General features: G+C 40.6%; 1 protein-coding gene across 1 annotated transcript in view; it reads left to right on the forward strand.

The window, feature by feature from the left end:
* The window catches only part of LOC124775935 (sphingomyelin phosphodiesterase-like), a 160,436-nt gene that overhangs the window by 68,784 nt on the left and 74,972 nt on the right, over positions 1-16,680 (forward strand). Inside the window, exon 3 of the mRNA XM_047250780.1 lies at positions 5,932-6,099. Coding sequence (XP_047106736.1) covers positions 5,932-6,099 — 168 coding nt within the window. The remainder of the gene's footprint in view (positions 1-5,931; positions 6,100-16,680) is intronic.

The following is a 16,680-nucleotide window of genomic DNA, read 5'->3' on the forward strand; positions in this document are numbered from 1 at the left end:
GAGTTCATCTTGACACTGCACACGAAAGCTGATTCACTGTTTCCTGTCAGTGCTGTCATCCATACAGTACCAAACCAACTACAACACAAACTGCCATTAATGGAAAGATTGAAATCAGATAGTAATGCCTTAGTGTCAGTATAACTATAATGTATTTTGACATCTGATTTAATTTTACTGTATGTTGAGTGAATTGGCATATCTGAGGCGTGTGCTACCACCTAACGGGATTTACTCCAATCACCAAGTGAATGGAGTGGGCTACCATCTAGTGGAATTGACATAGACTTGTAGTTGAGTGGAAATGACTAGCTGTGTACGCCACAACCCACGTACATTGTTTATCTGCTCCACATGTATTTGACCCATAAGGCAATTACGTCATGCCAGTCATGCACATGCAGAAGCTTCTTAAAATGTGCACAACTGAGAGTGTTGTACCCGTGATGCAGAGTTTCACTAAGTCTAGGGAAGTAGGAATGAGGAATAGCACAGTAAAGTAAAGTGCCATATATTTCAGATTATTGTGTCTGTAGTACATTTAACAGCACTCAAAGAAAAATAACCAATAAATCCTCAAGGTGTCAAAAGTTTGGATGTTCATGTGTTCATGTGCTCTTCCACAGCAGCCGCCACTGCTAGTGACACTATGCAGACCCCACCACATTCCTGCATGTCCTCACAGCAGCACACCACCTTCTCCTACCCCTTCCCTGCTATCCCTTCCCACCTCCACCTCAGGCCTCTTCCTCAACCCCACCACCAATGTCAGATTGCTGTTCATATCAGACCCAGTTGCACCCTGCAGTCTTGTCAGTGTGGCCAAAAAAATGGCCATCTGTACATGAGTTGTGCTTGTGTGAATGTGTGTGTGTGTGTGTGTGTGTGTGTGTCTGCTATTTCTGAAAAAGGCCTTTTGGTCAGAAGCTTAAATGCTTTATTGTCATTTGGATGTACCTGTGTTCAACTCAGAGCCTCCTCTATGTAGCGAGTAGCAAGATATCCTTTTATAATATTGTTGAAAGCATAAAACAGGTTTATCTGATAAAATTAATTCTTGTCTAAAACATTCTACTTCAGCACCTATGTTAAGTGAAGTACCTAAAACATCAACTGGAATATTGTTGAAAATAAGAATCTTTAGTGAGTGCTATAGCCATTCTGAAATGAAATGGGAGAGCATTTTAGGAAGTTTGTGGGAAGACATTCTTTAATAACTCTTGGGGGTAGCTGTTATAACTGTAATGAATTTTTTGTTTGATTTCCTATTATGGTACTGACACATTGAAGTCTTGAGAATGCTCAGTCACAAACCGGAATAACATTGTGTAACATGTAAATACCTTGAATGATAACATGAACACACAACTTTGTATTGACAGTTCATAAATGTTTTATGTTAACATAACAAATGCGCATTGCACTGATTGTCATTCTCTCAAAACCTGCTACCGACTATTCTTCACTCATTTGTAAACACACCCCTGGAGAGTGATTTCATTACATTTGTGTAAAGGGTGAATGCCTCATCTGTCATGGAACAGAAAGAAACCTTACATGTTACACATGGGAATGGAATTGATTATGGTAAAATAGAGGTGTTCTTGTTGCAAAGCTGATCCAAAAGCAATGCCATGAAGTGGTCATCTATCAATGATGAGTCCACATCCACTCATCTCCGCGACTACAAATACACTAACTTCATCTGTCAATGATAGCAACACATCGCAAAACAATCAAATGAATTTCATGAAGACATTTTAACATACAGGTGCTATTATTTTTTGTGTGTTTATCACACAACCTGCCAATACTGTTGGGTAATTTCCACAGTATATAGAAACAGTCAGATATTTTATCTCGTTGGGCTGCATTCCATTTCTCTAAATGCTGTCCCTCAGTTCATCTAATACAATATATTCTGGAAATGGTGAGTTTACATGTTTTCAACTATAATGGAAGCATCTAAAATCTTCTTTGCTGTTGAAAATCTATTGCTTGCAAAATACTGAGTCCATCGCTGTCCGAATCTGCCACTATTCTATAGCATGTCTATCTTGTGCATATCTTTGCCACACCAATGTGTGTCACCCATGACAAGTGTGCAACATGTCTCCACAGTGCTGTTCCCAGAGATTTGGACCACACCATTTCTGTGTACACTGCACCTTTCATTTTTGTGTGGTGGTGGTGGTGGTGGTGGTGGTGTGTGTGTGTGTGTGTGTGTGTGTGTGTGTGTGTGTGTGTGTGGGCAGAGGGGAAGCGGGGCCGGGGGGGGGGGGGGGGGGTGAATACCTCTTGTCTATAGATTCTTCACTTTATATTGGTTTTTTAATTTTTGTAGGTAAGTTTTTGAGAGATAATTGGAGTCTGTCTTCAAGTATCTTTCAATTCAGGTTTTTCAACATTATGAGATGCTCCGCCCTGAGTCAAATAAGCCTGTGAACATTTGTGCTGCCGTTATTTGCAGACATTCAGTATCCCCAGCTGGTCTTATTTGATATGGGTCCCACACACTTGAGCAGTACCCTAAGATGGGACAACAAGGTATTTGTAAGCAGCTCCTATGTACACTGCATTTCCCTAGTATCCTCCCAAAGTCTGCCATCTGCCATAGCTACAACTGTACTCATGTGATTATTCCACTTCATTTCCCATAAATCATTAAACCCAGGTTGTTTGTACAAATTTACTGATTCCAGTTGTAACTCACTGATGTTGCAGTCATAGGATAATTCATTGTATGTGCTGCATTTTGTGCAGTACACATGCCCATGTTACCACTTCACCTTTGATTCTTAATGCTACAAAGCAGATTTTTCACTGCTTGTCCCATAAGTCCTTAATCTGACCAAAGAAATCAACTGGAAGCCATTTGGCAGTATGACTGAATTTCCTAAAATCCCAATGGTCAGGAATGCCTGACCATTTTGCATTCCTGGAACGTGGCTTCTTACTATGCCATCTGCTGTAGCTACGACTGTACATATGTGATTATTCCACTTCAATTCCTGTAAATAATTAAACCCAGGTTTAATGTTATAGCTTCATTCTTTACCTTTTGGCTACTTCTACCCAGCTGACAAGTGATTGCATCTGATAGTATCTTTGCTTAGTTTGTTTATCTGATGTGTGGTAACTATTTGTATTAAGCATTTCTTTGACCTCATTTTCAACATTGCCAACTTTCATTTGTTATTCACTGACTTTTGTGTCTAAATGTTCTACATGAATAGTATAAATGTCAATTTTGTTGATATGGTCCTCTTCTATGCCACAAATGTCAGTTTTGATCTCTTTACATTGTTGTATGAATCTTTCAATTTGCTCTCCTAGCTGGGCACTCATCACATACATTCTCTGTTTATGCTCTTTGCCCATTTGCCAGCCAGTTGCAGCCAGAAATTCTTTGTTTATGTCAAGTTTTGTGGTAAAGCTTTCTCTTATGTTTTCCTTTCACTGACTTCTGTTTTCAGCCGAGTTTTGGAGTAAGATCTTCATTTAAATGATTCTTATTTTGCTCCAAGCACTTCAGTCTCCCTTTCTTTGCTTGCTACTTCTCTCAAGATTTACCAGAAGCCCTTCCTTCAATTGCTTACCATTTTACACCAACTGCATGAACATGGTAAACACATATTGATTTGGCCAACCTCTCTCTTACCTGGGCGTATCTAGTTTTGGTGGCAATTCTGTACTCAGACTTCTTACATTTACCAGTAGACTACAGTTCCCAATCCAAGAAACTGCTACCATTTCACCACTGATCTCCACCTCCACCTTTAACATCATCTACCTGCATCAACACTGAATCTATTTCATAATGTTTAATGTTCGATTACACCACACAAGTGCAAGAATCAGCTTTAGAAACACACCAAATGGATAGCCAAACAATAGAACATAAAAGATAGTTTGCTTTTACATATACAAACTTGTACCATAACAGTAGAGATTCACAGCAATTTAAATTCAAAAATGGCACACCATCAAACAAAATTATTAAAAAAAGCAGTTAATCAAATTTTGTTTCTTATTACTATTCAAACCATTATTCATCAGAATTGTGTTATGAGAAGGAAAGTAGCTAATAACCACACAGCGGAGATGCTGAGTCGCAGATGGCACAACAAAAAGATTTTCACAGTTAAAGCTTTCAGCTAACGGCCTTTCTCAACAACAACACACACACACACACACACACACACACACACACACACACACACACACACACACACACGCACACGCAAACACAACTATCACACACAACTGCGGTCTCACGCAACTGCAACCACACTGCGAGCAGCACCACTGTTGCATGATGGGAATGGTGACTGTGTGGGGGAAAGGAGACAGCTTGGGATGGATTAGTGTGGTGGGGATGGTGGGCAGTGAAGTGCTGCAGGTTGGGCAGCAAGCAGCAGAGAGGGGTGGGGGGAGGGGGGAGGGGGATTAGCGATTAGCGGGAAAGGAGAGAAAAGAAATAAATTAAATAAAATAAATAAAAGGGACTGGGTGTGGTGGTGGAATGTCTGTGAAACCAGTCATTTGGTCTACAAGCTGAGCTGCAGCCACTGTGCTGCATTCTACGTAGTCATGACAACCAACAAGCTGTCTGTCCACATGAATGGCCACCAGGCCAGGAAGAAAGTGGATCACCCTGTTGCAGAACACGCTGCCAAACATGATATCCTTCATTTCAATGACTGCTTCACAGCCTGTCCCTTTCCACCAACACCAGCTTTTCTGAATTGTGCAGGTGGGAACTTTCCCTGCAATACATCCTACATTCCCGTAACCCTCCTGGCCTCAACCTACGTTAGTCGCTGTCCTCGTCCATCCAGCCCCATTCCTGCTCCAATTCCAGCACTACACAGATGTCATTCCACCATCACACCCAGTCCTTTTTATTTACTTTATCTTATTATTTTATTATATTTTTATTTATTTCTTTTCTCTCCTTTTCCGCTACTCCACCAAACCCCCCCCCCCCCCCCCCCCCCCAGCTGCCTGCTGCCCAACCTGCAGCATTGCAGCACTGCAACACTTCACTGTCCGCCATCCCCACCACACTATCTGTCTCCCTCCCCACCCTAAGCCGCCTCCTTTCCCCCACCCAGTCGCCACTCCCATCATGCACCAGTGCTGCTGCTCGCAGTGTAGTTCCAGTTGCCTGAGACTGCAGTTGTGTGTGATAGTTGCATTTGCATGAGTGTGTGTGTGTGTGTGTGTGTGTGTGTGTGTGTGTATGTGTGTGCGTAAGTGTGTCTGTTGTTGATGAAGGCCATCAGCCGAAAGCTTTAAGTGTGAAAATCTTTTTGTTGTGCCTATCTGCAACTCGGCATTTCAGCTATATGGTGAGTAGCTAATTTCCTTCTCATAATATTGTTCCATTTCATCCTGGTTTTCCATTATTTGATTCATCAGAATTGCATTTATTAAATAGGCCTGTGAAATATTTGTTCATATCACCTGGGGTGCTGTTGTTTGGTTATGCAGTTAAGCCACAATCACACATGCATCTAAGGTGACAACAGCTCATGGCATATCACAATGGCACTGTGAGTTACCATTCACACAGGATGCCACAGATACTAAATATTGGCACTGTTTTCAATATGGTGCTAACTGAAATCATATGGGTTGGGTGAGAACACTTGCATAATTATGAATTATCACAAAGCATAAATACAATGGACATAATTTTACTCAATATTAAAAAAAAAAGAAAAAAACAGAAAAGTGTATTTACAGTATGAACAATAACATACACTTGAAAATATTTGAGTTGCAGAAGATGTCCAGTAATAAATTTCAAAAAATTAATGTGTGTTGTGATTTTCCACTGATAAAAGTGTAGTTGTAGAAGCAAACTTAATAATTGCTGCAATAAATAACACACTGATGTTATTCTTGCTATACTCTTATTTACAGGACCAGTTGACCACTTGTGTCCTCTGCGATGTAATTTTGAATGCATTTATGGAGTATTACAAGAATGGGAAATCAAAAGATGAATTAGAAGCTTTAGTCTTGGATGCCTGCGTCACACTCAACATAGAGACTGAGGAAGTCTGCAGTGGTGTTATTGGGAGCAATGTTGTAAGTATACCCGCATTTTAGAAATATTGCAGATATGTACAGTGAGTACACTGTCATAATCTTATGGCATACAAAAGCTTATCTACAAATTTGTCTGGGTGTTATTTTGGCTATACATCTTATTGATCTTTACTGAATTTTAAATATTCTTTTTAAGTAAAAATATTGTGCACTTCCCCATATGTGAAATTATTAGGACAGATGTGGTAACTAAATCCATAGTATATTGTCCTGAGTACTTTATCGTGCACAGTTTTTGCTCTTTTGTGCATGAGGAAAATCTGAGTCTTTATGTTTTATCACAGCATATCTATGCGCCCTCCCCCCCCCCCCCCCCCACTTTATGTCAGCTGCTTATCTATTATAGTTCCCAAAAATTTTGTGCTACCTACTTTTCTAACTACCTCACTATTTAATTTAATATTTATATTATACATTTCACTTTCGTTTGGAGCATGAGATAAAGTGTTTTAAATTGATTTATAAAAAGGGTGCCTTGCACTAAGTATTTTGTAAGTTTCTTTTTTATGTATTCTGAGAAATCGTCTACATGGAGAATAAACAGTACTGGCCCAAGCATGTCTGACAGTTTTTAATTCAGATCTGTAATTAGTTGTTTCCGCACTAGTATGTCTGATTTCTGTGCACTGTTACTGACTCATAATGTACAATTTGACCATCATAGCATGTCCCTGGATTTCCACACTGATAGAGTTCTTCCATTATCCTGAAATGATTTATCGTCAAATGCTTTGGATGGGTCCTTGAAGAACCTGCAAGTCTCCTGTTGCCTATCAATTGATTTTCCTTCTCTGAAATCATGTTGCAAGAAATTTACTATTTTAAATTTGCTTATAAACATACAATTCTATTGTGAATTATCATTTCATATAGATTCCTTAATCAGGCAGGTAGGTTAGAAAATTTAAAAAGGGAACTGGATAGGTTAAAGTTAGATATAGTGGGAATTAGTGAAGTTTGGTGGCAGGAGGAACAAGACTTCTGGCCAGGTGAATACAGGGTTATGAATACAAAATCAAATAGGGGTAATGCAGGAGTAGGTTTAATAATGAATAAAAAAAATAGGAATGCAAGTAAGCTACTACAAAAAGCATAGTGAAAGCATTATTGTGGCCAAGATAGATATGAAGCCCACACCGACCACAGTAGTACAAGTTTATATGCTGACTAGCTCCACCGACGACGAAGAGACTGATGAAATGTATGATGAGATAAAAGAAATTATTCAGATAGTGATGGGAGATGAAAATTTAATAGTCATGGGTGACTGGAATTTGACAGCAAGAAAAGGAAGAGAAGGAAATGTAGTAGGTGAATATGGAATGGGGGTAAGGAATGAAAGAGAAAGCCGCCTGGTAGATTTTTTCACAGAGCATAACTTAATCATGGCTAACACTTGGTTCAAGAATCATAAAAGAAGGTTGTATACATGGAAGAAGCCTGGAGATACTGACAGGTTTCAGATAGATTATATAATGGTAAGACACAGATTTAGGAACCAGGTTTTAAATTGTAAGACATTTCCAGGGGCAGATGTGGACTCTGATCACAATCTATTGGTTATGACTGTAGATTAAAACTAAAGAAACTGCAAAAAGGTGGGAATTTAAGGAGATGGATAAACTGACAGAACCAGAGGTTGTAGGGAGTTTCAGGGAGAGCATTAGAGAATGATTGACAAGAAGGGGGGATAGAAATACAGCAGAAGAAGAATCGGTAGCTTTGAGAGATGAAATAGTGAAGGCAGCAGAGGATCAAATAGGTAAAAAGACAAGAGCTAATAGAAATCCTTGGGTAACATAAGAGATAATGAATTTAATTGATGAAAGGAGAAAATACAAAAATGCAGTAAATAAAGCAGGAAAAAAGTAATACAAACGTCTCAAAAATGAGATAGACAGGAAATGCAAAATGGCTAAGCAGGGATGGCTAGAGGGCAAATGTAAGAATGTAGAGGCATATATCAATAGGGGCAAGATAGATACTGCCTACAGGAAAATTAAAGAGACCTTTGGAGAAAAGAGAACCACTTGCATGAATATCAAGAGATCAGATGGAAACACGGTTCTAAGCAAAGAAGGGAAAGCAGAGAGGTGGAAGGAGGTTATAGAGTGTCTATACAAAGGCGATGTTTTTGAGGACAATATTATAGAAATGGAATAGGATGTAGATGAAGATGAAATGGTAGATATGAAACTGGATGAAGAGTTTGCAGAGCACTGAAAGACCTAAGTCGAAACAAGATAACATTCCATTAGAACTACTGATAGCCTTGGAGAGCCAGCCTTGAGAAAACTCTACCATCTAGTCAGCAAGATGTATGAGACAGGCAAAATACCCTCAGACTTTAAGAATAATATAATAATTCCAATCCCAAAGAACGCAGGGGTTGACAGATGTGAAAATTACCGAACTCTCAGTTTAATAAGCCATGGCTGCAAAATATTAATGCGAATTCTTTACAGACGAATGGAAAAACTGGTAGAAGCCGACCTCAGGGAATATCAGTTTGGATTTTGTAGAAATGTTGGAACACGTGAGGCAATACTAACCCTAAGACTTATCTTAGAAAATAGATCAAGGAAAGGCAAACCTACATTTCTAGCGTTTGTAGACATAGAGAAAGCTTTTGACAATGTTGACTGGAATACTCTCTTTCAAATTTTGAAGGTGGCAGTGGCAGAATACAGGGAGTGAGAGGCTGTTTACAATTTTTACAGAAACCAGATGGCAGTTATAAGAGTCAAAGGGCATGAAAGGGAAGCAGTGGTTGGGAAGGAAGTGAGACAGGGTTGTAGCCTGTCCCTGATATTATTCAATCTCTATATTGAGCAAGCAGTAAAGGAAACAAATGAAAAATTCGGAGTAGGAATTAAAATCCATGGAGAAGAAATTAAAACTTTGAAGTTTGCCGATGATATTGTAATTCTGTCAGAGACAGTAAAGGACCTGGAAGAGCAGGTAAACAGAATGGACAGTGTCTTGAAAGGAGGATACAAGATGAACATCAACAAAAGCAAAACGAGGATAATGGAATGTAGCCAAATTAAATTGGGTGATACAGAGGGTATTAGATTAGGAAACGAGATGCTTAAAGTAATAAATGAGTTTTGCTATTTGGGGGGGGGGGGGCAAAATAACTGATGATTGTTGAAGTAGACAGGATATAAAATGTAGACTGGCAATGGCAAGGAAAGCGTTTCTGAAGAAGAGAAATTTGTTGACACCAAGTATAGTTTTAAGTGTGAGGAAGTCCTTTCAGAAAGAATTTGTATGGAGTGTAGCCATGTATGGAAGTGAATTGTGGACGATAAATAGTTTAGACAAAAAGAGAATAGAAGCTTTCGAAATGTGATGCTACAGAAGAATGCTGAAGATTAGATGGGTCGATCACATACCTAATGATGAGGTATTGAATAGAACTGGGGAGAAGGGAAATTTGTGGCATAACTTGACTAGAAGATGGGATCGGTTGTTAGGACATATTCTGAGGCATCAAGGGATCACCAATTTAGTATTGGAGGGCAGCGCGGAGGGTAAAAATCGTAGAGGGAGACCAAGAGATGAATACACTAAACAGATTCAGAAGGATGTAGGTTGCAGCAGGTACTGGGAGATGAAGAAGCTTGCACAGGATAGAGTGGCATGGAGAGCTGTATCAAACCAGTCTCAGGACTGAAGGCCACAACAGCACCACATTTTAGAAAAATTGAGATGAATGATATTGGCCTGTAGTTCTGTAATTCACCTCTGTTTCCTTTCTTAAATACTGGCTTTATTTTACATCATTTTAATGAATCTGGAAATGCACCTTCCTCTGTAGGAGCATTCAGCACATTTTAAGGGTTTCAGTAGACTTTCCCTGCAGTAACCAAGTAATACAAAAAACCAAAACATGTAACACAAATATGGCTTTAGTCATAAAATTCTGAACAATAATGGAAATAAGCCTCTCATGACTCCACACATAACAAGATGAAAGAATCATACAGAAGGTGCAACATAAGTGATACACAGAACAACTGATGTGAACAGTACAAACTATAAGAACATAGTGAGAGTGAGTCAGCAGTGCTCTGTGTCTACATGGATGTGAGTCTCCAGTAGGAACTGTGAGTTCAACCAGTGTCAATGCACACTGTAGAATGTGAGGAAACCAGGAAAATGCATCTGCAACCAAGAGCGAGTAGGAATTCGAGAAGGGCGCTACAAAGTCCACATGAATGCATTCTCATGACTGGTGTGGAGTGGTCTAGGGGACCAGAGATGCTCTGGGAACTGCCTGTTATCAGGCACACTGCTCACAAACTCCAACAAAATGGACTATTTCACCATCAATCCCTGTCCAAAAGACATGCCTCCTAGCTAACAGTTTAGTGTGTGAAATTCTGGAACGGCCCTGGTGGAGAGGCTGCTCTGGGAGACAGGTCCTCTGCAGACAACAGCAAAACACTGTCAAAAACAGAGAGGTGATACGGTAAGGAAAAATAATTGTGCAGAGGGTGCAAAGCCTGATATGGGGTTTATCTGACCAGCCTTGTTGAACAAACTGATCCACCTCGCGGAGAACCGGGTTGGCGGCAATGATAGTTGCTATGTGCAAGCTCACAAGTGGGAAACCCTTGACTGTGGCCTGCATTTCAGTATCTAGATGGAAGCAAAGCAATTGTTCATTATCGAAGTCAGGATCAGGACCCACAGGAAGGCAGAACAAGGTGCCCACATTGGCATGTTTAGATATACATCAAAAATAGATTTCATAACTGTAGCAAGACAAGAACAGTGTCCAGCACCGGAGGTGGTGTGCTCCCTTTCCAGGCAAGGAAGTGTGAGGGTTAAACAAGGAAACCAAGGGTTTCTGGTCAGTAATAAGGTAAAACTTGGAACCTCCCTCCCCCCCCCCCCCCCCACACACACACACACACAAAAAAAAGAGCTTGTAATTTCTGGAGAGCATAGACAATGGTAAGAGCCTCTTTTCCCACCTGAGAGTAACACCATTGGGCTGGAGAGAGAGATTTAGAAGTGAAAGCAACAGGTTCTTCAGAGCTTTGGCATATCAGTGCACAAGGACCACCCCAAGACCTTATTGTGTGGTGCCAGTCACCAAAACTATGTAGCTATAAAAAGGGGGAAAGAGTAGTATGGATTACAGCACTTGAAAAGCATATTCACAATCTGGACTCCAGGAAAAAGGTACATTCTTGCATAACATGACATGCAACAGCTGGATCAATGTGACCACCCTCAGCAGGAATTTACAGTAGTAAGCTATCTTCCCTACGAAGACCTGAAGCCCCTTCATGGATGAGGGGAGATGCGGTCTGGTAGAGGCAGAATCCCATTCTGCAAGACCGCAGTCTCCAAGTAAACAATAGAAGGTTGAAAAACCTGACATTTTGTAAGGTTATACTGTAAGCCTGCAGACGGTAAGACAGAAAACAAAGTGCCCAAATTTTGCAAGCAACTGGCTGTGGAGGAGCCCATGACAACAATATTATCCAGATAATTAATGCAATCCAGGACAGGCATAGTAAGTTGCTCTAAAAATCTTTGGAAAATAGTAGGGGCACTAGCCACACCAAAAGGAAGGTGCAAACATTTTTAGAGACCAAAATGTGTATTCAAACCAGAACTTGCTGAGACTCTTCATCCACAGGAACCTGCAGATATGCTTTAGACATATCAGTTTTAGAGAAGTACTGGCCACCTGATATTTCTGCCAACAGTTCCTCCAGGAGTAGGAGAGGATACATATCCATGATTGACAGTAGTACTGCAGTTGCCATAGAGGCAAAGTTTCCCTGATGGCTTCTGAACAACAACCAACAGAGATGACCATTTACTAGCCATAACAGGTTGCACCATCCCTAGAGATTAAAGTCTATTCAATTCAGTTTTCACACAATCTATCAGGGTGACAAGAATAGGAAACACATAACAAAAATGAGGCCATTTTGAATTTAAAGGAAATATGAGTATAAACTGTAGAGGGAGACCAAGAGATGAATACACTAAGCAGATTCAGAAGGATGTAGGTTGGAGTAGTTACTTGGAGATGAAGAGGCTTGCACAGGATAGAGTAGCATGGAGAGCTGCATCAAACCAGTCTATGAACTGAAGACCACAACAACAACATGAGCAGAAAAATTCATAGCACACCCTATAACATCCAAAAACAAGTCCAAAAACTCTTCACACAGTGTTTCCAGTTGAGAATATGGTACCTGAATCGGCACAAGGTGAGCTGCGTTGGTGACAGTAAATTCAAGTGCCTGAAACATATCCGTCCCAAGCAAGTTCTCAACACCGGCATCAACAACCATCAAATATGTAATGGATTGAACCACTGACTTGTAAGAAGCAGATGCTATAAATTGTCCCAACAGTGCAATGTTCTATTTTTTTATCTGACCACTTGCACATGACTTGTGTCAATGGTGGCAAGCCTAAACTGATGTAGGTTTGAGAATGCAATAATTTCACTGCAGCACCTGTAGCTGGAGCTTTTGGCGAAAAACACTGAACTCGATAAAGAACTTGGGAGAAGTCACAATCATTGGAGTTGCACATTTTATGTCTATGTCCTTCCGCAAACAATACATGAATGCAAAATGGCCACTCTTCTGGCAAGCATTACAAGTAGCCCAGAACTTACGGCATGCTAAATGTTTGTGCTGAACAAAACTGAAAGGACAAGATGGAAACAGAGAACACTGACACTGTTGCTGTGGCAGTCGTGGTTGATTGGGTTGAGCTTAGTCGGCTCAGTGCTGGGCCCACATGTTTACCACCACCATTGCTGCTTCCTTGTGCAAGTTACCTATCGCCCTAATGGGCACATCTTGTGGTACTACTGCCACATTGCCCCACACTTCAGTCTAGTCACCCTCTGCATGAGAAATTTCAAAAGACTGTTCTATTTGCAAAACTCCTACCAATGGGGGGTTTTCACAGAGTAAAGCCTTCTGGTGCACTTCTTTGTCCAGAGCTAAACAGATAATTGTGCTGCACACCATAGAATCTGCATAAGAGTCATTATGGACATAAGTAATGAACTGACACTTAACAGCAAAGGCCATGAAGTTCGGCTGCCCAGGCCCTGTATGACTGGTTTGGCTTCTTGTGGCATCAGTAGAATTCAACTCATGCTGTTATGGCAGACATTAATTGATCAAGGTGACACAATAATTGATACTCCTAGGGTGGAATCCATGAGAGGAATAAGGCTTTGCTCAAATTCAAGTGTGTCACGTTGAAAGCCAGAAAATGCAATCTGAGACTTTTTATAAGCTTCCCAATCCTCAGCTGAATCATCATATGGAGGAAAAGTGTGTGGATGGACAGTGGAAGCTGACAGTGTGGTCACTGCTAAAGTAAGCTGTTCAGTAAGGGCAGGTAGCACAGCATCCAAAATGACTAAAACAGATGAAACTGCAATTAAAGACAGCACACAAGGAAACCCTTCCAAACTAATTGCCAGTCATGTAGTAACCAACTAATAGGCCTACATAAAACTGATCCAATAAACACAAATATGGATTTATTCATAAACCTCTGGACACTAACGGAAATAAGCCTCTCATGACTCCACACATAACAAGACTAAAGAATCATATATACGAGGGCTATCCACAAAGTACATTACGTTTTCGTTTGTGTCCGTTAGGGGTGGGGCTAGCGCGGCCATCTTGGTGTCATGGCATTCCGCCGCTCAGTCGGCATCCTGCCGTGCTAGTGAGAGGTTCGTGCTGTACTCCGTTGAGTTACTGTGACAGTTTGAAATGTCAGTGTTAATTGAAAATGCCGTGAAGTGTGAAGTGTGTGCTGTAATAAGGTTTCTGACTGCAAAAAACTGTACACCAATAGAAATCTATCGGCAGCTTTGTGAAGTGTATGGAGACAACATAATCACTGAAGGTGGAGTGCGTCAATGGGTCATAAAATTTAAAAATGGCCGAACTAACGTTCATGACGAAGAGCAAAGTGGAAGACCCAGCATAGTGACTGCCGAACTTGTTGAAAAGTCGATGCCGTGGTCCGTGAAAATCGTAATTTCACAATAACGGAACTCTCTATGAGTTTTCCACAAATTTCACGAAGTTTGTTGCACGAAATCATTACCGAAAAGCTTGGTTACCACAAGTTTTGTGCAAGATGGATACCAAAAATCTTGACAGAGATTCACAAAAATCAGAGAATGGCTGCAGCGTTAACGTTTTTGGACGCTTACGAGAAAGATGGCGACTCATTACTCGATTGCATCATTACTGGTGACGAAACATGGGTTAAGCATGTGAACTGTGAGACAAAATTGCAGTCAATGCAGTGGGGGCACACAAATTCCCCCCAAAAACCCAAGAAATGCATGCAGACAATGTCGGCAAGGAAGGTGATGGCGACTGTCTTTTGGGACAGAAAAGGTGTGATTTTTGTGGATTTCCTGGAAAGAGGCACTACAATAAACTCTCAAAGGTATTGCCAAACTCTGCACAACCTCAGATGAGCAATACAAAACAAGCGCCGGGGAAAGTTGGGCTCAAAGATCTTGCTGATTCACGACAACGTCCGGGCCCACACGGCAAATGCCACTCGTGAAGTTCTCGAATCTTTTAAGTGGGAATTGTTTCCTCATCCACCACACAGTCCCGACCTGGCACCGAGCGACTTCCACTTATTCCCAGCAATGAAGAACTGGTTGGCTATGCAGTGTTTTGATGATGAGGCACAGCTTCAAGAAGAGGTAACCACATGATTGAAGGCGCAGGCGGCCGAATTTTACGACGAAGGATTTTCCAAGCTCGTCCATTGCTATGATAAGTGCCTTAATTTAAATGGAAACTATGTAGAAAAGTAGTATTTAAGTGTGGCTTTCATCTGTATATAATTTAAAAAATTTCCAATACTTTATTTATTTTTAATTCCAAAATGTAATGTACTTTGTGGATAGCCCTCGTACATTGCAACATAAGTAATACACAGAACAATTGACATGAGTAGTACAAATTAAAATAACATAGTGAGGGTGAGTCTGCCCTGCTCTGTGCTGGTGTGAGTCACCAGTACACGGTGTGGCAGAGACCATGCATTGTGCAGGCTTCCTACAGATGGCCTCTAGTGGCTGGCCTGTGCTGATACAGTTGGCAGTTGATTTAAGTACACATGTGTGGTGACACTACACTTGGTGTACTCACACTTACAGGTACTAGTAGCAGGATATAGCTTCCCTGCATTCCTTTATGAGGTATGATGTAACACCATTTAAGCCAGATGACTGTCTGACTTTTAGTTTCTTTATTAGGTTTGAAATTTCTGTATTAGTTGTTGGGATGAATCTAATTGTGTGGTTTATATGTGGGAATTTTGGCACTGTACTTTCTCTGTTCATTTTCAAACATAAACTAAGTATCTCAAGGTATGTCACACTTCCACATACCAAAGCTACAGTGGAACAAAGCAAGTCCCTGAATAAATAAAAAAAAGATGAAAATCCTACCTCCAAATAAATCATGAAATAAACCTGCGAAAGAAAATGATTAAATATTTCAGTTAGGCTGAAGACTTACACAACCTCATCATGATTCTAACATCCAATCTCATGCTTAACTGATGAAGTTCATTCACCAAATCCCAGGAGCTGAGTGCCCATGCATGCTTACTGACCAACAAATCACCCAGATAAACAGAAGTGACTCAAGGTGTTCCTTCCACCACCAACCAAACAACAGTCAAATGAGTTATGCAGAGAGAACAAACCTCTTCGCCTTGGTGGGGCTACTCAATGTTGGTCATACTGTCACCCAGCAGACAAAAAACAATACCTACTAACACCTGGTAAATACCGAGTAGACACACATTCACTCACTCTTTCATGCAAGAGAGGATGGAAAGTATAGAATGCAGGAGTGTAAGATAGAAACAATATAAAACAGAGGTGTAGATTACATGGTAAACAGTGGATAATATTTTTTTTGCGTTATCAGTCTTCTTCCAGCTGGTTTGATGTGGTCTGCCGCAAATTCCTCTCCTGTGTCAGCCTCTTCATCTCAGAGTAGCACTTGCAATCTACATTTTCAGTTATTTGCTGGATGTATTCCAATCTCTGTCTTCCTCTACAATATTTACCATCTACAGCTCCCTCAAGTACCATGGAAGTTATTCCATGATGTGTTAACAGGAGTCCTGCCATCCTGTCCCTTCTTGTTGTTAGTGTTTTCCATACATTTCTTTCCTCACTGACTCTGCAGAGAATATCCTCATAGCATGCCTTATAAGTCAACCTAATTTTCAACATTCTTCTGTAGCACATCTCAAATGCTTTGATTCTCTTCTGTTCCAGTTTTGCCACAGTCCATACAATGCTGAGTTCCAAACGTACATTCTCAGAAATTTATTCCTCAAATTAACGTCTATGTTTGGTACTAGTAGACTTCTCTTGGTAAGGGATACCCTTTTAGCCAGTGCTAGTCTGCTTTTTATGTCCTACTTGCTCCATACATAGTGGGTTATTTTGTTGCCTAGGTAGTAGAATTCCTAAACTTAATCTACTAGGTAATCACC

This window comes from Schistocerca piceifrons, chromosome 2 (assembly GCF_021461385.2).
Source record: "Schistocerca piceifrons isolate TAMUIC-IGC-003096 chromosome 2, iqSchPice1.1, whole genome shotgun sequence".
Taxonomy (NCBI): Eukaryota; Metazoa; Arthropoda; class Insecta; order Orthoptera; family Acrididae; genus Schistocerca; species Schistocerca piceifrons.